Below are 22,267 nucleotides of genomic sequence, written 5' to 3' on the forward strand. Positions count from 1 at the left end.
AGAACCTAATGACTATGTATCCGTGCACTCTATTATTGAGTCAAGAGATGCTGATTTTGGGAATGAGGATAGATTCACATCTGTACCTAAACCTGGAGGCATGATTGCAAGCTCTAGTAACTATGATGTGTCTAACAAAGTGACTGATTCACCTCTCGAGGTTAGGAGGAGTAGTAGAGCAAGAAAAGCTAAGTCTTTTGGTGATGATTTCCAATTGTACTTGGTGGAAAGATCAATGAATGAAATTAATTTTCAATAGCAATATTGTTTTAATATTGGTGATGATCCAAGGACCTACAAAGAAGCTATGGCTTCAAGGGATGCTGCATTTTGGAAAGAGGCAATCCAAGATGAGATGGATTCCATAATCCAAAATAATATATGGAAACTGACTGATTTACCACCTGGGTGTGAACCTTTAGATAGTAAATGGATCTTCAAAACAAAATTGAAGGTGGATAGAAGCATAGACAAATATAAAGCCAGATTGGTTATCCAAGGCTTTAGACAAAAGGAAGGAATTGATTTCTTTGACACCTATGCTCCTGTTGCAAGGATTTCCACCATTAGATTATTGTTAGCACTTGCCGCTATACATAATCTAATAATTCACCAAATGGATGTTAAAACTGCCTTTTTGAATGGTGAATTTGATGAAGAGATTTACATGAAACAACCAGAAGGCTTTGTCATGCCTGGTAATGAACATAAGGTATGTAAATTGGTTAAATCTCTTTATGGACTAAAGCAAGCCCCCAAGCAATGGCATCAAAAGTTTGATGACGTGGTGTTGTCTAATGGTTTTGTATTAAACCAAGCAGACAAGTGTGTATATAGCAAATTCGACACTACTGGTAAAGGGGTGATCATTTGCCTATACGTAGATGACATGTTGATCTTTGGTACTGACCAAGATCAAGTGGATAAAACAAAGGAATTTTTGTCATCTAAGTTTGAGATGAAAGATATGGGGAAGGCTGATGTGATTCTTGGAATTAAGATCACACATGGAGAACAAGGAATTTCCATTTCTCAATCACATTATATTGAGTAGGTGTTGGAAAAATTTAACTTTAAAGATTGTTCTCCAGTTAAGACTCATTTTGATCATAGTGCAAAACTCGTGCCTAATAAAAAAGTTGCTGTGAATCAGCTTGAATATTCAAAGGCTATTGGATCATTCTTCTACAAGTGGTTGGGTATTCCGTCTTGGAGGTGGTGCTATATGTTGGGCATCAAAGAAACAAACTTGTATCACAAATTCAACAATGGAATCAGAGTTTGTGGCATTAGCAACAGCTGGTAAAGAGGCTGAATGACTAAGAAATTTAATTTATGAAATTCCATTGTGGCCTAAACCGATATCACCTATATCTATCAGATGCGATAGTGCAGCTACATTGGCTAAGGCATATAGTCAAGTGTATAATGGAAAGTCACGACACTTAGGTGTTAGACATAGCATGATTCGTGAACTTATTATGGATGGTGTGATATTTGTGGAATTTGTGAGAACTCACAACAATTTAGCCGATCATTTAACCAAAGGGTTAAGTAGCGATCTTGTGCACAAGTCGGCTATAGGGATGGGATTAAAGTCCACTACAAATCTCTGATATTAAGATACCCAATTCCCATTTTTTTAAAAATAAAAAGCGCCCTTTGTGGGCGGGAGGTTTAGGCATAAATAATATCATGATAAAATGTTCTAACAACATGATCTTAGCCCAAAAGTGACTACGATCTAAACAAGAACATGAAGAAGCCAAGTAGAGGTCCCACAAGTCGAGATCCTCGGTACTATCAAGTGGAAAAAAACTGACTATATATATACGAGGGAGAAATGAAAAATTATCAAAACCAGCCACCAAAGAAGCTGGATCAACCCACATCTCTACGTCGAAAACGGAAGTTAGGATATCCCAGCTGGTCCATCTTAACCAGCGCCTTCAGATACCGAGGCGTAGAGATTGGATCATAGTAAGTAAGGGCAGGGGTCTGGACCCCCTACCTGCAAGAAAGTCAGCAGCTCGGTTCCCTTCTCTGTAGATGTGTGAGAACCGAACATGTCGCTTCCCATTTAGTATGACACTAGATGCTGAATTCAATGAGGAAGGCTTAATATTTTGAGATTGGAACACATTGAAGAATCATCCCAAGGTATGTGTTCAAACCTACAAATTAAAGAGGTTGAATGTATATATTCTTAATAGTTCTTTTGAAAAATTGCATATGTAGGTGCAAGAATAAAAGAACTACCTATATAAGCATTAAGGTTAGCAGCTTCAAGAAGCTAGGACTTGGCTTCGACATGTTTATGAAGGATAAGGACATAGGCTAGTAAATATAGTGTCAAGATAGAACATATTTGTATGTAAACTTTTGTGTACAATATCTTCGTGTATTCAAAGTGAGTTCCCATGGTTCAATCCTTAGAGACACCATGTGTATTCGAATGTATGGAATGTATAATGTACTAAGGTGAAATTCAATCGTTACGATATTTCATTTATGCAAAAGTTTGAATTTTGAGATGACTTGTTTTAGTTAATCAAGGATTGCACTAAAATAGGGGAGGATTGTTGGATATTTTAGTGTAATTGGATTAACTTGATTGATCAACGTGATCATAATGAGACATCAAATAAGTTGGAAGTGCGGAGTGTACACTTATTTGAATTCGTTATGACTAGACGGGGGTTCGGGGGTAGCGCCCCCGAGTAGCGGGGTCCAAGGAGCAGAGCCCCTGGCTGGGGTCGAGCTGTAATTTCCGATAATTGAAGGACTAATTTGCAATTTTAGAAACCCGCCAAAATTCAGTTAAAATCGGTTAACTGATGAACATACGCAATGCTTCGTAAAGAGATGCGATGCTTCGCTTCTGCATCTTCTTATTGATCGATTTATGGGTTTAAAGTTATATACAGAATCAACATACGAATCTTCTACAACCTGAATTGTATCCGATCAAATATTGGTAGAACCACCAAGTTGATTTGATCTGAAAGTGTTTCTCGCCTTTCAGGACAACATCCGATTGTTCACATTCTCTGTAAATCTCCCTAACAGGATATAGGCCGTCATCCATACAGTCGGGCGGACACGATGACTCTGTTCAACGCTTGGGTCAGCGTCTCGTACGATCCCATCGTTGGGAATCAACAAACCCGCAAGTGTTTTTGGGAAAAGGTCACTGCCGCCTACAACGAGAACAAGCCGGCTAGGTCCCGCCGCCGCACCCTGAAGATGCTCCGCAGTCATTTTGACCGCGTCGACAGAGATGTCAAAAAATTTTGCGGCATCTACAAGAATGAAGCAGCTCAATACCAAAGCAGAGCCAGTGGAGCCGACATTATGAGAGCGGCTTTGCGAGTCTTCTTTGACGATAACGGTAAAGAATTCAAACATGTCGATGTTTGGGAGGCCGTCAAAGACGTCGAAAGGTGGGCCGGCGGTGTCCAGTCCAGCAAGGGCTCGAGCTCGATGCGATCGAAGCACACGGCGGGTGGCCAATACTCGTCTAGTGAGGGCGGGTCAGGCAGCGCCTCACAAGAGGTTGAGGGCATGGCCACCGATGCAGGGGGCTCCTCCCGTGGGCGTCGTCGGCCGCAAGGGACCAAGGCGGCGAAGGAGCTAGAGGGAGGAGGGGCCGAGGGAAATCAAGCCAGGCAGGCTCGGGCTCGGTCTCGGGCTCGAACACCCTATTGTCCATGTACTTGACTGCCACGATGGCGGACACTTCCCGCATGACGCCTCCACAATATCAAGCTCATCTTGCCCGAATTGAGTATATGGCAAGACAAATTGGTATTCCGCCTCCAGGTAGCTTGAATGCACCGCCACCGCCTTCGGGGGATGATTCGCCGGCGGAGTAGTTTTTATAATTTCTATAAACTTGTATTTTAAATTATGTCTTTTTTTATTTATTTTGCCACGAATTTAATTATGTATTTTTTTAGGATTTTAAGTTGTAATTTTATTTTATTTAATGAAGTATGTTTTTATTAATTGAATTTGTTGGAAATAAAAATAAAAAATGAAATTGAATGAATAGTTAAGGGATGAGATGGTTAAGAGACGGATAAGAGACGGTGGGTTGCATGTGCTGTCTTTTAGTTAAGAGATGGAGTGAAAAGTACAGTGGAGCCCATGAATAGTTAGGAGATTAGACGGTTGCGGATGGCCTCAGAGTCCTTCCCGTTTTTGTTTTCGAAGAAAGAGAAAGAGTAGAGAAATGGGTTTGGCACGGCTGACGAGGGTGAGGAGAGAGAATGGAGATGTCATTATTATTTTCTTTTCACTATTTTACCTCGTGAATCATTACGGCCCAACTTGACTAAATTTAAAAGATTAAATACCTTGAATTATTTATCTAATTGTAAAATGGATTTTGATCTTTTAATCTTTTCCATACACAATGATATAATAATATTAACATATTGATTTCAATATCTTCTCTTTCTCATATTGTCTTTGTGCGAGTACTATTATAGTATCTATTAAATAACAATTTTGTTCACTAAACAATTTATCATCACTACTCCTATTAACTAACAAGCTATGTGAAAAAGTAGGCAATATTTAATCGTATACCATCCTGAATCATTTATTTGCTAATGAATATTTTTTAAAAAAATTCAAAAAAAACATGTTTATATAAAAAAGCAACCATCAAAACTCCTCTTCCACAACTAATTCCACAAAAGTATGGATTCACAATATCATAGTTTCACAAAATACTTCCACAAAAACATATATCATCCACAAAATACTTCCTCAAAAGTATGGATTCACAAAAACATAGTTTCACAAAATACTTCCACAAAAACATAGATCATCCACAAAATACTTCCACAAAAGCATAGTTCATCCATGAACATGTTCTTCAAAAGCTTAGTTCCTCAAAATACATTATCACTAAATTAACTTCCTTGGAGTGAGTTTCTTCTTCGTACATAATTTTATTGGTACGTCTTCTAGGTTTAGGCTTTCCTCCACCTCCATGCTACAATTCACTTGGCTGAAAATATTTGATATTAATGTCAAGTTATAAAAAAAAACAGTTGGCTAAATGTAACAATTATACATATTTAATTCTTCATACCTCATTGGTTCATCAACTACTCCCTGCCCTTGACATGTACTAGCATGCATCCCACCTAAAGGTCATCCCTTTGCACGGCTCTTCCTGCAACTCAAGTAAGCAAAACAAAAATAAGATTGAGATAACAAAATGAAGAGGAGATGCAATCCAAATAATTACCTTTTCTTTGTTCCATTAAAGACACATTTAGCTGATGACTCCCTATGACCAAACTCTTTGCATTGCTTACATTGGACCTGCCACATTCCTTTTGTTCTAGATTTGTTTCCTTTGCCTTCTAAGCATCCAGGTATCCTATGCTTCCTCTGTCTGCCGGGAGCTTTTTTTTTCAAAGGAGGTAACACCTTGAAGCCAAGGTCTATGCTAGGCCACTGAGACTTGTCGGGAAATGGGCTAATTATCCCTGTATATGCTAGCCTAAATAGACTCACTGAAAAGTAAGGATGTAGGTAATCTTCCATTTTAGGATTTCTATGTGAAGTTATCACTACTAATGCATGTGGGCATGGTTTCCCTGAGACTTGCCACTCCCTACATGAGCAAGTGTGTTGTGCAAGATTCACAACATGTCTAATTACCTTGTGTCTATCTGTGATCTCAGTCACCTCTGCCTCACCCATACCACCTACTTTGACCTTCAAGTTGCCCAATTGTCTACTAAGAACATTGAGATGACGATCAATAATTCGAAGCATGGTGTGGCCTTCCAATCTTTCACCTATATCTCTCCTCCTTGCATAGAGCTCCATGAACTTTGATCTCAGACTGTCAACTAGCTCGGCTATTGGAAGGTCCTTAAGGTCCTTTACCCAGTTGTTCCACACTTGTGCAATATTGTTTGTAATGTAGTCACATTTGATGTCTTCGGAAAATTTGCTCCTCATCCAGAGCAGGCTGTGATATGTCTCTAAGAATGGTTGCACCCTATCATTTGCTTTGTACATCTTGTGCATTAGTTTTTCATGATAAATTGGACAAAATGTCCTAGCTGCTGGATACATGTTTCCAAAAATCGGACCTTGAAACCTCTTAGAAAAATTCTTCATCAAGTGGATAAAACACGCTTTATGTTCTGCCAATGGAAACACCGCCTTCACAGCATTCTCCAACCCCTTGCATGCATCTGAGCAAATAGCTAAATGAGGTGGACTTCCAATTGCCCTCTTTAGCTGCTCCATAAACCAAATCCATTCTTCATTGGTCTCACTTTCAAACAACCCAAAAGCAAGTGGAAATATCCAGTTGTGCCCATCTAATGCAGTAGCTGAAGCTAGCTGTCCATTCCATCTACCATTAAGAGACGTTGCATCTACACTTAAATATGGCCTACACCCATTTAGGAAGCCATTGATACTTGGTTTGAAGCAACAAAAAAATCTTTGAAAGTAAACCCCGTCTTCAGTCTCTTTCAACCCTATCTCAACCACACTCCCTGGCATTTTAAGATCAACCATTGCCTTAAAGTTAAACAAATTCCCAAAACTGTCCTCCCATGTTCCATACAATTTTTCACGTGCAATATGCATACCGACATATATAGTAGAATAATGAATTGTGGTGACATACTTCTCCTGCAACTCATTTTGCAACTTAATTGCTCCCATGTTTGGATCTTTCTTTAAAAAAGGAATTGCCTTTTCTCCAACCCAATGATACGATGCCATCTTGGTCCTTACTCTGCCAGTGGATGAACAAAAATGCTCACCTTTATTCAAACAAATCTGTATCCCAGGGACACAAAAATATTAGTTACAAAATGCACACATTATTAAAATGAACAAATATATTAATTACATCAATAGTATATATTATTAACAAGTTAGCATATTATACCTTCACATGCTTTTCATTTTTCATCCACCTAGCAACAATTGACCATGGACAACTCTCAACTTTGCAGAAGCCCCTGAACAAATTTGGGTTGGATTTCTCTGTTCCTAGTTCAAACTGAGTCTTTATAGCATGTTGCTTCACTGCTTTCCTAAAATCATTCATATTTGTGTATATGGTTCCAACATCCATCGGAGGGTCATCCATATCATAAAATACATTCTCTTCATTAGGAATACTGTCATCAACTGGTATGTCCATTACCTCATCAACAATTGGACCATAATTCATTCCATCTAATGCTGCATCACTAGGTTTCTCTAAGGTTAGACCAACAAATGCAAACATTGTTTCTTCATCCATCAAGCTTTCAGAAGCACCAATCTGTGATTCTTCAAGTTGAGTAATTTATATACTATCCCAGTCAATAATATCAATTTTATCCATGTGATCCATCCTACTGAATAATAAAGAATTATATATCAAAATTTTTAATTATACAAAATTCCAAACAAATATATATGTACAAACAAGTGTATATATGTATGCATTCTACTCTAGCACAAACAAACATATTTATATATAGATGTATTATGCTCTAGCACAAAACCTCAAATAAATGTATGGTAGATTTTTTAATTGCGTAAGCAAGCAAGTGATTTTAAAACACAAATAAATTTAAACTTATTAGCTATAACACTATTTTAACGTATGTATATATGCATGTATTCTTCACTTTTTGAGATAGTTTATATGTGTATATGGAATATTAAACAAAAAAAATTGATATATGTACACGGACAAACACAATAAATATTCATATACGTATATTGCATATGCATCGAAAACAGAAAATATGAATACATGTATTTACAGGTTTCTTACAGAATCACAATTATTTTGGATTGAAGAGACGGCGAGACGAGAAGGGCGGAGACAGCGGCGGCGAACGGCGGAGGCGGCTGTCGAGAGGGTGGAGACGGGTCTAGAGTAAAGAGATGGGAAAGAGAAGATATTCAAATCAATATTTTAATATAAAAAGAGAAGATATTGAAATCAATATTTTAATATTATTATATCATTGTGTATGGAAAAGATTAAAAGAGAAGATATTTAAAAGATTGATAAAACTCGGCTGATTTATTAGCGTAGGTGAAAATATAAAAAAGGTAGTTTAGTCCACTTATAAATGATGGGAAATAAATAATAGGAAAAAAATAGAAAAAAGATAAAAAAAAATTAGAAATCCCTTGTTCTGAAAAATACGCACGCCTCGATCCCATATTCTGAAAGGTCAGCGAAATTAACCCCTAATTTTGAAAGGTCAGCCTAATTAACCCTTAATAACGAAATTTCTCGTTAGTTGGCATAGATGTTAACAAATGTAAATAAAAATAAATTGAAAAAGTTTATGTAATTTGTGTTTATATTATAAATTTATCCTTTAAAAAGTGTACATATCAGAATTTTATTTGAAATACAATACACTACGCATAATTGAACCATAAAAAAATAATTGCAACTGTTTTATAGTTCTAGTAAATGATTTAAGTTATAAAAATCCATGAAAATCTCCCAAAAACTAGCCGAAAATAGATTAACCGTCATATCCCGCCTTCTCTCTCCCCATCTTCGTTTTCGCTGTACCTCGTCTTTCTCTTTCTTCATTTCCCCCATCTCTATCTCCTCTTCCATTGCTGATAATCGGGGCATCACACAACAAACTCAAAATCAAGTCAATTGAGCCAGGCAAATGGAAAGTGAAAGGGATTTCTCTTTCCAGATTTCATGATCCTTATCACTTGAAATGTTTCTTTGTTTGTTTGTCTCCCTTTCTTGACCCGGTTGGCCTCAGCAATCCAATGTCGTGTGCCCTATTTCGAAGAATCAGTCGACGTTGGGACTGAATCCCTTCCCCGTTGATCCGTGGAATCTTCGAGCCTCCGTTGGATTTTCAATCCCTAATTTGGATTGTGTGATTGCCCCCAATTTCTCCCCAATTTTAGATTTGAATACATTCCTCTCCTTTGTTTTTGATTGTTTTCTTCGCTGATCTGTGGTGTTCGAACTGAATACGAATGCTAGGAAACCGTAAAGGAGCTGCTGCCTTTGAAGAAATTGTGGATTTGTAACTTGTTATGGATTCGCCATTGTTGATTCTCGTAGCTGCTATCTTCTTCGGAGTTTTCAGCCTCGTTGTTGAATCTCAAGGAAATGTGAAGCCCCCACCGCCGCCATTCTCTACTCCTCCCCCATCTCCACCACCGCCATTTTCCCCTCCTCCCCCATCTCCGCCGCCTCCTCAATCCCCTCCCCCGCCGCCAGAATCTCCTCCACCTCCGCCTTCCCCATCCCCTTCAAGGTCGCCTCCGCCGCCGCGAAAACGCCTCCAACCGCCCCCTCCGCCGTGGCAGCGCGAGCACCGTCGAGGGCGCCCGAGCCCCCCTCCTCCGCCCAAGACACAGAAGCTCAACACGGGGCAGAAAGTCGGGCTGATGTTCATTGGAGTTGCCGCGATCTTGCAAGTTTGCGTAGTCTCATTCGTGTTGATCAGTAGAAGGCAACTATTGAAAGCTGAAACTGTTGATTGAATGAATCACAAGTCGAATGTTTTTCTTCAATAGCACAATTTTTTTGTTCATGATGTGATTTTTTTTATTCGTGGACCGGCTGGATTGATATTCTTTATTTATGGAGAATGGGTCTGAGAATCGATGGAACTTTGGTGTCTGCATTTTGTAAATGGGTAACTCTTTTTCTTCTTCTTTGGCTTCTTACTCATTTATTCATTTTTTGCAAGAATTTGTATAGTTTATATGCATTGTTAATTTTTGGTCTCTCTTTCCCTTGACATTATTCAGTATATCTACAGTATAAGTTTATGATCCTGCAGTCGTTAGGTTGTATATTTCTGATTTTCGTACCTCCTGTTCATTTCATGCAAGAATTGGTATAGTTTATTTATTGAATCTCCGTTGATCTGTCATCCAATGCTCATCTTGGTCGATGTCCTTGACATTGTACATGTATATAAGGCTTCGTGTTCTTGGACTAACTCTGCGCCAATCTATTTATTATAAGTTGAGAAAGTTGTAGTTGCTGCAATATAAGTTTATGATCATGCGCCATTTCTTTGTATGTGTCTGAATTATGTTTAGAATTGCAATTGCAGGAGTATAATTTATAATTTGGCAGTCATATTCTTATTGATAGTTGATACCTGGTTTGAGTTCAGAACTTAGTTGCGGTCTATCATTTATCGCAAGACCTAGTGTAGTTTATGCTTAGAAGTTAGAACTGAACAGATCCATCTTCAACAATTGGCTCAGTGTTCCTTTTTTCATCGAGATTACAGTACATATTGGCTTGTTATTCTTGATGTAGACTAACCTGTATGAATCCATTGATATTTGACTAGAGAAATGTAACCTCAGAAATATGTGTGATTATGCAGTTATATCTCCAATTCGAGTGCAGAATATAGTTGAATCCTATCACTAGCTCCTCCTAAGCAGTAGGCAGCTCTAGTCTGCCTCGTCTTTCCCTAAAATGTGGACCTTTTAGGACACTGCCTTAGTGGAAAGTTGTGTTTTGAATGTTAACTTGGCGCGTGACTGATAGGAAAAGAGTTTGTCATAACATGAGCCGTTGTTGGTGAGTGGGACTTGGAATAAGATATGTAACATTTAGTGCTACTTTGGATACTGTTACTTAAAGGAACATCTTTGATAGTATACTTTTCGAATCTGCTTCTCATATTTTTTTCTTGTTGAATTTATGAAGTTAAGCCTTGTTATAGAATATATATTCTTGCTCGAAAACGTATTCACCCTGCTGTTGATATAGTCATTTATTTTGAATTTGCTAACTTGTTGAAACGGTTTCTTTGTAGGGGGGTAGAAGAGGAGTTAACTGTGTCTGCTCACAAAACTTATCAACATTCGAAGACAAAAAAAATGATTAGTTGAAAGTGACAACTGAAAACCACCACGTTTGTATCATTCTTTTCTGTTTATAAGTCTCATTAGAAATTTAACTAATATGGTGATTATTATCATCTTGTAGTTTGTGTGATTTAAGCTTGCATGAACTTCAGATATCCAGTTACCAATGGTTGTTTCCGATGATGACTTCAGATAAAAGATGGAAATTATATTAGTTAATATGAAAATTATACTCCCTATATTTCTCCACTTGGGATACCTGCCTTAAAAGTCACCAACTTTGTCCGAATTCCGGTTTTTCCCACGACCTTAAAATTGGCATATAAAGTCACCAACTTTGCATTTAGTCGCCGATTTCCCATGATGGTTTTTTCGGCCAACGAGTGAGCCAACGTGTCGTTTTTAATTGACGCGGCGGCTGAAATGGTCAACAAATATTGACTGGGAATAAAAAAAAATTAAGAAATGAAATTTAAAAGAAAAATTAAAAATCAAAATTACCCCCAATTTTCAACCCCATTCGCCCCCAAATTAAAGTAACCTAATTAACCTAAATTGACTAGCAAAGTTGAGGCGACGACGACGGCGAAGTTGAGGAGTTTCGTCGGCCTTCCGATGATCGCTTTTATACTGGTGACGCTTCACCAATTCGCAGCCGGAGAGGGCGGCGCTCCTTCACCAGCACCGGCGCCTTCTAACGACGGTGAGTTGCGTGTTTGATTTAATTTCGTTATGCTCTCTGCTGTTGAGGTTTTTAATTCGAAAAATTGCTCAAATTTTGTCACTTTGGTTTTGCAGGCACTGCGATTGATCAAGGAATTGCTTACACCCTGCTGCTTGTGCGTAAAAGTGAATACCATTCTCATTAAAATTCTATCTACAAGTAAGCTACAAATATGGGGACTCCTGGAATTTTCTCACTCTAGTAATTGGCGAAAACGCATGAAGAATTGAATAAACATCAGTAAACCACCAAAATCATCTCCATAAAACTCTAAATCGAGGCGACGGCTTTAACAAAATTCATCGGAAGGTTCAATTTTAGGTTTGATTTAAACCGGAATTCGTGCAAAGTTGATAACTTTTAAGGCAGTATCCCTTTCCACTTCGTATTTATTACCTTTCTCTTTTATTTTGGACACTTTTGCAGATGCAAGTTGTGACTTTGGTCTCATTATCACTTACATTAACATTTGCAAAACGGAGTATGAGATGATCTCGTAACTTATTCTATCAATAGTAATAGCATCGAGTAGTGATAAAATGCAAACTCTAAATGTTGTACAAACTCTAAACTTTGATCTGGACGGTTAGATTATGTCAACAGATGACAAAATAATAAAAAATATATATTAGCACAATTTTTGTAGCATCATCAATGTGTTTTCAAAATCTAGTGACAAATCCAGAAAACGAAACTTGCTTGATTGGAATTGGTCGGCTTAAGAAGGCCATTCTTAATTCGCCACGACATTTTTTTCTTTATTATTTATATAATTTCTTATTCATCTCTCTCAATTCTCCTTTTAATTTAATTTAATAGTAAATATTCAAATTTGTGATTACGCGTGGGCAATTTCATCTTGATGTGCCATCTCATTTATACTTCTATAATTGGATTAGTTTTCAAATTTCAGGATATAGAGCCAAGGGGAAATATTGGGCCTTGAATTGTTTTCATGGGCTAGATAATGTCCACAACTCAAACATACATACATACATGTCCATCCTAAATAAAGTTGTTACTACCATGATTGAAGTATGGACTTTAAATCAACTTTTTGTATGATAATCAAAATTATACTCCCTATATATATATATATATAAATATATATGGATGTATTCATTTCCTTTTCCTATATTTCCTCATTTTTCCTTCTTAATATCAGTCATTAGATTAGAGAAATGGACGGTCAAGATCAACATTGAGTAATTAATCCTGTGTTACATTATTTGTCCTATTTTGTGCATTATGAGGGTACAATAGTAATCTAATAATGGCTGGAAACCGCTACGAATAATGCACCACATGGTCACGAGTAATGCATATAATTGCCTATATAATGCACAATATGTGAACTGCAATGCATACGAACAAGATGTGTTGTGTTATGATGTTTGACACACGTTTCTTGTTTCCCCTAAGGGTTTAATAAGCTTAGGGGCTAGGGTATAGTACGTAGACATGTATGTAATCTTCACATGGTAACGAGTAATGGATATAATTGACTATATAATGCACAATTTGTGAACTGCAATGCATACGAACAAGATGTGCTGTGTTATGATGTTTGACACACGTTTCTTGTTTCCACTAAGGGTTTAATAAGCTTAGGGGCTAGGGTATAGTACGTACGCATTAATAACAAATTATAAAACGATACAAATAATTCACCAAATTGTCACGAGTAATGGATGTTATTAACTATAATAATGCACAATATGTGAACTGCAATGCATACGAATAAGATGTACCATGTTATGATGTTTGACACACGTTTCTTGTTTCCCCTAAGGGTTTAATAAGCTTAGGGGCTAGGGTATAGAACGTAGACATTACTAAATGCACGTATGTAATCTTCAATCCGTTGATTAACCCATATACACAATACCTCTAATAATGCATAATATACTGAGATAATGACAATTAACAGCTACATAATGCACTACCTAAACCAAATAATGCACATACGTATATTCCAATAACAACAATTTGTTAGTAATGTCTACGTACTATACCCTAGCCCCTAAGCTTATTAAACCCTTAGGGGAAACAAGAAACGTGTGTCCAAACATCATAACATGGTACATCTTATTCGTATGCATTGCAGTTCACATATTGTGCATTATATAGTCAATTATATGCATTACTCGTGACCATGTGGTGCATTATTCACAGATACCAAAATGTGGCAGTTACTTTCCCGTCAAATGTCAATAATAACCCTGTAATGCATACAACCACCTTCTATAATGCAACATGGAACCAGTTTTATAGAATCAATCTGATCTGTTTATGCCTTAGATCTAACGCGTAATATTAAGAAGGAAAAATGATCTAAGATGTGAAAAGGAGAATAACGCTCCCCTATATATATATATATATATATATATATATATATATATATATATATATATATATATATAGGGTCATGATCTATGGCAAACACCTCTTAACCATATAACTAGAGAACAAATCATAGCCACAAAATCAAGAAAATCAAGGGCTAGTATTAATACATGTAATTTTCTAATTTAAGGAGAAATTAATTCCCTCAATCACAAATTTACTCCACAATAACAAGGCGGGGGTATAATTGTCATTGCAGCCAAAATAATGTCATTGGCAAATTCACAAATTCAATTCGTTTGAGAACGAATTCTTCGTTGAGCTCCGAGAATCTGAGCAAGCGGAAGCAGGCGGCGGAGAAGAAGCCATACCGCGGGATTCAGATGCGCAAGTGGGGGAAATGGGTGGCGGAGATCAGGGAGCCCAACAAGCGCTCCAGAATCTGGCTGGGCTCCTACTCCTCCCACGTCGCCACCGCCAGCGCATACGACACCGCCGTCCCCTCCTCCGGGGCCCCACCGCCCGCCTCAACTTCCCCGACTGCGTCCCCGAGTACTGCCACCAGGACCTCTCCGCCGCCGCCATCAGGAAGAAGGCCACCGAGGATGTTGTACTGTACTGTAAATGCTTCAGAAAGAAGGGGATTATCTCATACGTGGCTAAGTTGTGTTGATGAATTGATAAAATATGAAGTTTGGCAGTGCTTATATTGCTTGTATAATGTTTTGAGGCTCAAATCTTTGGTTGCTCATCCTCTCTGTAAAAAGCAAGTAATTTGCAGAATGAATAAGGAAGGGTACTTGTGGATGTGATTTTACTTCACTCTTTTGTGAACAGTAAAATCAAAATAAGAGTGATGTCTTTTGTGAACAAGAGTGAAGTAAAATCAGAGTAAGAGTAATGTGTTTTGTGAACAAGAGTGAAGTAAAATCAGAATAAGAGTGATGTGTTTTGTGAACAAGAGTAAAGTAAAATCAGAATAAGAGTGAAGTAAAATCAGAATAAGAGTGATGTGTTTTGTGAACAAGAGTGAAGTAAAATCAGAGTAAGAGTGATGTGTTTTGTGAACAAGAGTGAAGTAAAATCAGAATAAGAGTGATGTGTTTTGTGAACAAGAGTGAAGTAAAATCAGAATAAGAGTGAAGTAAAATCAGAATAAGAGTGATGTGTTTTGTGAACAAGAGTGAAGTAAAATCAGAGTAAGAGTGATGTGTTTTGTGAACAAGAGTGAAGTAAAATCAGAATAAGAGTGATGTGTTTTGTGAACAAGAGTGAAGTAAAATCAGAATAAGAGTGAAGTAAAATCAGAGTAAGAGTGATGTGTTTTGTGAACAAGAGCGAAGTAAAATCAGAATAAGAGTGAAGTAAAATCAAAATAAGAGTGATGTGTTTTGTGAACAAGAGTGAAGTGAAATCAGAATAAGAGTGATGTGTTTTGTAAACAAGAGTGAAGTAAAATCACAGTAAGAGTGATGTGTTTTGTTAACAAGAGTGAAGTAAAATCATGCTAATAGTGATGTGTTTTGTTAACAACAGTGAAGTAAAATCATCAAAATTTTGTGTATTATTTCACATATTGATTTTTTTAATTTACAGCAGCCTAATACAACAATATCATAATCTATTTTCAGTTATACCATCAAATCAATAACAATAGCCAAGAAGATAATGAAAATTTAATAGATAAACCTATAAGTATTTAGTTTAACACAGCCAAAGCCCGAAGCAAAAAAACACATAGGAGCGAGTTTGTAATTAGTTTTCTATTAGTATCAAATCAAATCTCTAGTTTATAATAAGTATCAAATCTCTGCCGCAGCATCGTCAATGTGACGCGATTGGTGGGACATCATGAACTAGTTCATCTTCTCCTCCATTGCATCGCAGCAAAATTTCTATCCATTTTCATTCCTTGCTCATTTAATTCCTCCCTTATTGGCTACAGAATAATGGCTCCAAAGCGTGATCACCGCCGTGAAACGCCTCCACTTCGACGCCGCGGAGAAGATAAAAAAGAACGATCTCAGTAGCTCGTTTTTTCTGTTCTGGAGCAGAACATCAACAATCTCAATCTGGAAGAAAACGAATCGCGTATGAGCTAATGAATTTCATAATGTAATTTCCAAAAATACCCTTGGCCTATTTTATATTATTAAAATAAATAATATTTGTTCCATTAAGATGTGTGGCTGAGATTTGTTCTCTAGTTATACACTTAAAATTAGTTATATCTTGATCACTACCCTATATATATATATATATATATATATATATATAAAAGATAGAACCATTCTTAAGTGTAGAACCTAGAACTCTACATATTTTATTCATTGGATGAGGAAAAAATGACGGTCAAGATTAAAAATCATACATATTAGACTATGTTTTTACGACATTCCGGACTCAACATGTGAAAAAACTCACATGTTGATGGAAGAATGAATGAAACGAAGAAGAGTCCATGCATGCTTTATTTTTTCACTTCTCTGCATTCACCCATTAATAATAGTTTTGGTTGTAATGGGAAGTTGCTGTGCAAATCAACACCATTGGATTAAAAGATCTAACGACCTCCGTTTGGCATTTGTTCTACGTTTAAGAATGGTTCTATCTTGATCACAATCCTCTATATATATATATATATATATAGGGATGTATTCATTTCCTTTTCCTATATTTTCTCATTTTTCCTTCTTAATATCAGCCATTAGATTAGAGAAATGGACGGTCAAGATCAACATTGGGTAATTAATCCCGTGTTGCATTATTTGTCCTATTTTGTGCATTATGAGGGTACAATAGTAATCTAATAATGGCTGGAAACCGCTACGAATAATGCACCACATGGTCACGAGTAATGCATATAATTGCCTATATAATGCACAATATGTGAACTGCAATGCATACGAACAAGATGTGTTGTGTTATGATGTTTGACACACGTTTCTTGTTTCCCCTAAGGGTTTAATAAGATTAGGGGCTAGGGTATAGTACGTAGACATGTATGTAATCTTCAAATGGTAACGAGTAATGGATATATTTGACTATATAATGCACAATTTGTGAACTGCAATGCATACGAACAAGATGTGCTGTGTTATGATGTTTGACACACGTTTCTTGTTTCCGCTAAGGGTTTAATAAGCTTAGGGTCTAGGGTATAGTACGTACGCATTAATAACAAATTATAAAACGATACAAATAATTCACCAAATTGTCACGAGTAATGGATGTTATTAACTATATAATGCACAATATGTGAACTGCAATGCATACGAATAAGATGTACCATGTTATGATGTTTGACACACGTTTCTTGTTTCCCCTAAGGGTTTAATAAGCTTAGGGGCTAGGGTATAGTACGTAGACATTACTAAATGCACGTATGTAATCTTCAATTCGTTGATTAACTCATATACACAATACCTCTAATAATGCATAATATACTGAGATAATGACAATTAACAGCTACATAATGCACTACCTAACCCAAATAATGCACATACGTATATTCCAATAACAACAATTTGTTAGTAATGTCTACGTACTATACCCTAGCCCCTAAGCTTGTTAAACCCTTAGGGGAAACAAGAAACGTGTGTCAAACATCATAACATGGTACATCTTATTCGTATGCATTGCAGTTCACATATTGTGCATTATTATAGTTAATAACATCCATTACTCGTGACAATTTGGTGAATTATTCGTATCGTTTTATAATTTGTTATTAATGCGTACGTACTATACCCTAGCCCCTAAGCTTATTAAACCCTTAGGGGAAACAAGAAACGTGTGTCAAACATCATAACACAGCACATCTTGTTCGTATGCATTGCAGTTCACAAATTGTGCATTATATAGTCAATTATATCCATTACTCGTTACCATGTGAAGATTACATACGTGTCTACGTACTATACCCTAGCCCCTAAGCTTATTAAGCCCTTAGGGGAAACAAGAAACGTGTGTCCAAACATCATAACATGGTACATCTTATTCGTATGCATTGCAGTTCACATATTGTGCATTATATAGTCAATTATATGCATTACTCGTGACCATGTGGTGCATTATTCGCAGATACCAAAATGTGGCAGTTACTTTTCCGTCAAATGTCAATAATAACCCTGTAATGCATACAACCACCTTCTATAATGCAACACGGAACCAGTTTTATAGAATCAATCTGATCCGTTGATGCCTTAGATCTAACGCGTAATATTAACAAGGAAAAAGGATCTAAGATGTGAAAAGGAGAATAACGCTCCCATATATATATATATATATATATATATATATATATATATATATTAATTTCATGTTTGAATGGGGAAGAAGAACTGCAGCGCCAAAATCAGTTTCCGAAACCACGACTGATCCTTGAACTTGTGGAGCGGGTCGTCGGGGAAGAATATCTCAGAGAGGCGGAGGCGAAGCTTCTGAGAGGTGGTTCTGGGCGGCGGCGGGCAGACTCTGTGAACCTCCAGCGGCGGCATTTGCATTATGCTTGTCGGCAGCAGCAACGGCGGCGGAGCTTCGGCGTCTGAGAAATTCTCGACTCTGTTCGAGTTTAGGCCCATTTTAGTAAATCACGGCGGCTCTGTTGGGAGCGGTGGTTTTATTTGCTAATTTTGGATTTATTTTTGGAATCAGCTGCAGAATTCCTGATTGATCCCCCAATAATTTTCTTTTCGATGCAGATGAATCGATTCTGGGTTTTGAAGAAGAAGGGCCATCTCCAACTCCGGGCTTCAGTTTCGATAAATTACTCGATTTAGTATTTGTGGCGATCGCTGTTTCTTCGTGATGAATCGGCGAATTTTTGATGATGATAAATGCTCGTAAAAATAAATTACGACACAGAGAATTTTACGTGGTTCGATTTACTGATGTAAATCTACGTCCACGGGGAGAAATGGGGGCAGGTTCGTATTGCTTGATCTGCGAATTTACAGCTTACAACACTGGCCTGCTTTATGATCTTCTCTCTAGAGAGCTTTTTTAGAATTTAACAGAAGACCCTATCTATCTGACCTAGGTTCTATTTATACAGTGAACCAAGATCGTGGCATGCAGCATTTATTAGGTAGTGGATGTCGTGGAGATCGTGGCGACCTTGCATGGGTCCACTATCCTGCATGAGTTAATGACTGCTTGACACCACTAAATAGATCGTCGGTGTAGTGGAGGTGGAAATCTTGCATGAGCCCACTATCTCCTAGTTCGGTCGAATACTGAGACCGAACTGCTGAATTATTGCCGAGCAGCTTTTGCCGATCTGAGAGTAGAGCTTGATGCCGACCTGAGAGCAGAGCTTGATGAGTTGGCTTTCACCGAGCTGTAGGCTGGGGCCGAACTCTTTGGTTGTGCCGAACTGAACTCTTTAGTCATGCCGGACTGATACTCTTTAGTCATGCCGAACTGATACTCTGTCTTGGGCTTTACTGCTGTTGGGCTTGTTTAGTACGTACTCCATCACTACCCCCCCCGAAAAGAGAAGTGAATCACTTCGGCATTCTGGATAAAAGTATGGGGTAAGTTGATGTTTGTCCACGGTCTCATGAAGTGAACTCTTCTTTGACCGGACTTGGTTTGTGTCCTAATTTGGCGAGTTTTATCGCTCGGATCGAACTTTCCGTTGTCCTAATTTGGGGATCGGACTTTCCCTTGTCCTAATTTGGGGATCGGACTTTCCCTTGTCCTAATTCGGCGAGTTTTATCGCGAGAATTGGACTTTTGTTGCAGTTCGTTTCAGACGAAGTGCTTGTTTAAGCTGAATTGTGGTCTTGTATCCTCTTTAGAAGCTTTGACGCACAATCGTGGGCTTGTTGCAGCTCGTTTCAGACGAACTGCTTGTTTAAGCTGAATTGTGGTCTTGTATCTTCTGTAGAAGCTTTGACTTACAATCGTTGGCTTGTTGCAGCTCGTTTCGGACGAACTGCTTGTTTAAGCTGAATTGTGGTCTTGTATCTTCTGTAGAAGCTTTGACTTACAATCGTTGGCTTGTTGCAGCTCGTTTCGGACGAACTGCTTGTTTAAGCTGAATTGTAGTCTTGTATCTTCTGTAGAAGCTTTGACTCACAATCGTTTAGCTTGTATATGTTCTAAGAAGGGGATCAGCCTTCGAAGAACAAGATGCCTCAGTAACATTTGTAAGAGACGACACGCACAGAGACAGACGAAACAGACAGACAAAAACGCACAGAGAAAAAAAGACCAAGTAAGCCAAATAAAGCACAGAGACAAAAAACGCACATAACCTTAGGACCGAACTAGACACAAGACAGACTGACCGGACTGTCTCTTACAAATGGAACTTTTTGAGGTTGGAAATGTGCCATGTTCGGGGTACCTGTTCTCCTGACATGTGAGCCAATTTGTAAGACCCTTTGCCGAGGACTTCTGACACCCGATACGGACCTTCCCATGTGGGTTCGAGCTTGCCCAGCTTTTCTGCTCGGCTTACTTCGTTGTTTCTCAAGACGAGATCTCCCACTTGAAATTGCAGCTTCTTCACCCTTTGGTTGTAATACCGGGCTACTTGCTCCTTGTACTTGGCTGCTTTTATGCAGGCCAATTCTCTTCTTTCTTCGGCAAGATCTAGTTCGGCTCTCATTCCGTCACCATTCATTTCTGAGGAGAAATTGAGTTCGGGGACTGGGTATGCCGATCTAAACCGGAATCACAGCTTCAGTGCCGTACACCATTGAGTTTGGCTCCGGTGTGACTTCGGTCATTCCGCCTGCCTCTGACTCCGGCTGCTGTGATTGCTATGCTTGATGGTGCCGAACTGATTGCTCGGCACTTTTAAGCGCAATCTGCGAACACACTTGCTCTTTTTCGATCACCTCGGATGACCGCTATCCCTCCTTTAGTGGAGAAGGTGTTCGGCGAGGATGCCTCTGATCGCTATGACCGGGCTTCTTTTTGTCTTCTCCAGATGAGCTGTCTAAAGACCGTTTTCGACGGTCTGCCTCATCGGCACGAGAAAACTTGTCCGCAATGTCCCACATCTCTTGAGCTGTTTGCGGACCGCACTCCACGAGCTTTCTGTAGAGAGCTCCGGGCAGGATTCCATTTTGGAATGCCGAAATGACAAGTAGATCATTGAGATTATCTACTTGTAGGCATTCCTTGTGGAATCTCGTCATAAAATCGCTGATCTTTTCGTCGCGACCTTGACGTATAGAAAGCAGCTGAGCCGAAGTGCTTCGGGCTTCCGCTTTCTGAAAGAACCTCCTGTGGAAAGCATCCATTAGATCTCGGTAGGATCTAATGCTGCCTTGGGGGAGGCTATCGAACCACCTTCTTGCGTTCCCGATAAGCAGCTCGGGAAACAGCTTGCACATGTGGACCTCGTTGAGACCCTGGTTCGCCATGTTATATTGATAGCGTCCCAAGAAATCATGAGGATCCACGAGTCCGTCATAGGTTATCGACGGAGTTCGGTAGTCCTGTGGTAGGGAAGTTCGGGTAATATCGTCCGAGAACGGAGTCCTCAATGCTCCGTACATGGCGAACCCGACATTTCTTCGGTATGGAGGAGATGGAGTTCTCCTGTGATTCCGGTACCGAGGATTCTTTCTTCTGGAAGACATGACACTACTGCGGTAGTGACTGTCTCGTATGGAGGGAGAGGGAGAATCCGCCGTTTTCGCCTCCGGCTGCTTTTGGCTTCTCTGCAGGAAGGTTAAGAATTCCTCCTGCTTTTCAGCCAAAAACAGCTTGACAGCCTCGTTCAAATCGGGCTGCTGGGAAGACTCGGTGTGACGGCTTTTGGAGCGGCTTGTTCCTCCACCATGAGAACTGGTGGTGGATTTATCCCTAGGCTGTTTTCCAGACCTATGGGATGGATTGGCTTCCTCCTGGTTCTCACGGGCAGGAATACGGGTACTCTGCGATCTGGTATGCATTTTTTGGGTTGAAAAAATGGTCAAAAATTCGCTTTATCACAAATTTGGTTCTCTGGTTCCCACAGACGGCGCCAGTGATGAATCGGCGAATTTTTGATGATGATAAATGCTCGTAAAAATAAATTACGACACAGAGAATTTTACGTGGTTCGATTTACTGATGTAAATCTACGTCCACGGGGAGAAATGGGGGCAGGTTCGTATTGCTTGATCTGCGAATTTACAGCTTACAACACTGGCCTGCTTTATGATCTTCTCTCTAGAGAGCTTTTTTAGAATTTAACAGAAGACCCTATCTATCTGACCTAGGTTCTATTTATACAGTGAACCAAGATCGTGGCATGCAGCATTTATTAGGTAGTGGATGTCGTGGAGATCGTGGCGACCTTGCATGGGTCCACTA

The 22,267-nt window shown here is 38.7% G+C and overlaps 1 protein-coding gene, 1 long non-coding RNA gene and 1 pseudogene across 2 annotated transcripts; 2 read left to right on the plus strand and 1 right to left on the minus strand.

Moving 5' to 3' along the window:
- Window positions 1–5,166: 5,166 nt before the first annotated feature.
- On the minus strand, window positions 5,167–7,297 carry LOC121745779. Its single transcript, XM_042139734.1, has 3 exons — window positions 6,938–7,297; window positions 5,264–6,825; window positions 5,167–5,188 (listed from the first exon to the last, which is right to left on the minus strand). Exons 1-3 carry the CDS (start codon window positions 7,295–7,297, stop codon window positions 5,167–5,169), a joined length of 1,944 nt encoding a protein of 647 aa, XP_041995668.1.
- A 1,230-nt stretch (window positions 7,298–8,527) lies between these two features.
- LOC121742927 lies at window positions 8,528–12,052 on the plus strand. The gene is made up of 3 exons (XR_006038165.1): window positions 8,528–9,680; window positions 10,827–11,581; window positions 11,677–12,052. It is a non-coding gene; the product is annotated as an uncharacterized LOC121742927 (long non-coding RNA).
- Window positions 12,053–12,090: 38 nt separating this feature from the next.
- LOC121745780 lies at window positions 12,091–14,621 on the plus strand (annotated as a pseudogene).
- The last annotated feature ends 7,646 nt before the right edge of the window (window positions 14,622–22,267 follow it).

Source organism: Salvia splendens, chromosome 8 (genome assembly GCF_004379255.2).
Source record: "Salvia splendens isolate huo1 chromosome 8, SspV2, whole genome shotgun sequence".
Taxonomy (NCBI): domain Eukaryota; kingdom Viridiplantae; phylum Streptophyta; class Magnoliopsida; order Lamiales; family Lamiaceae; genus Salvia; species Salvia splendens.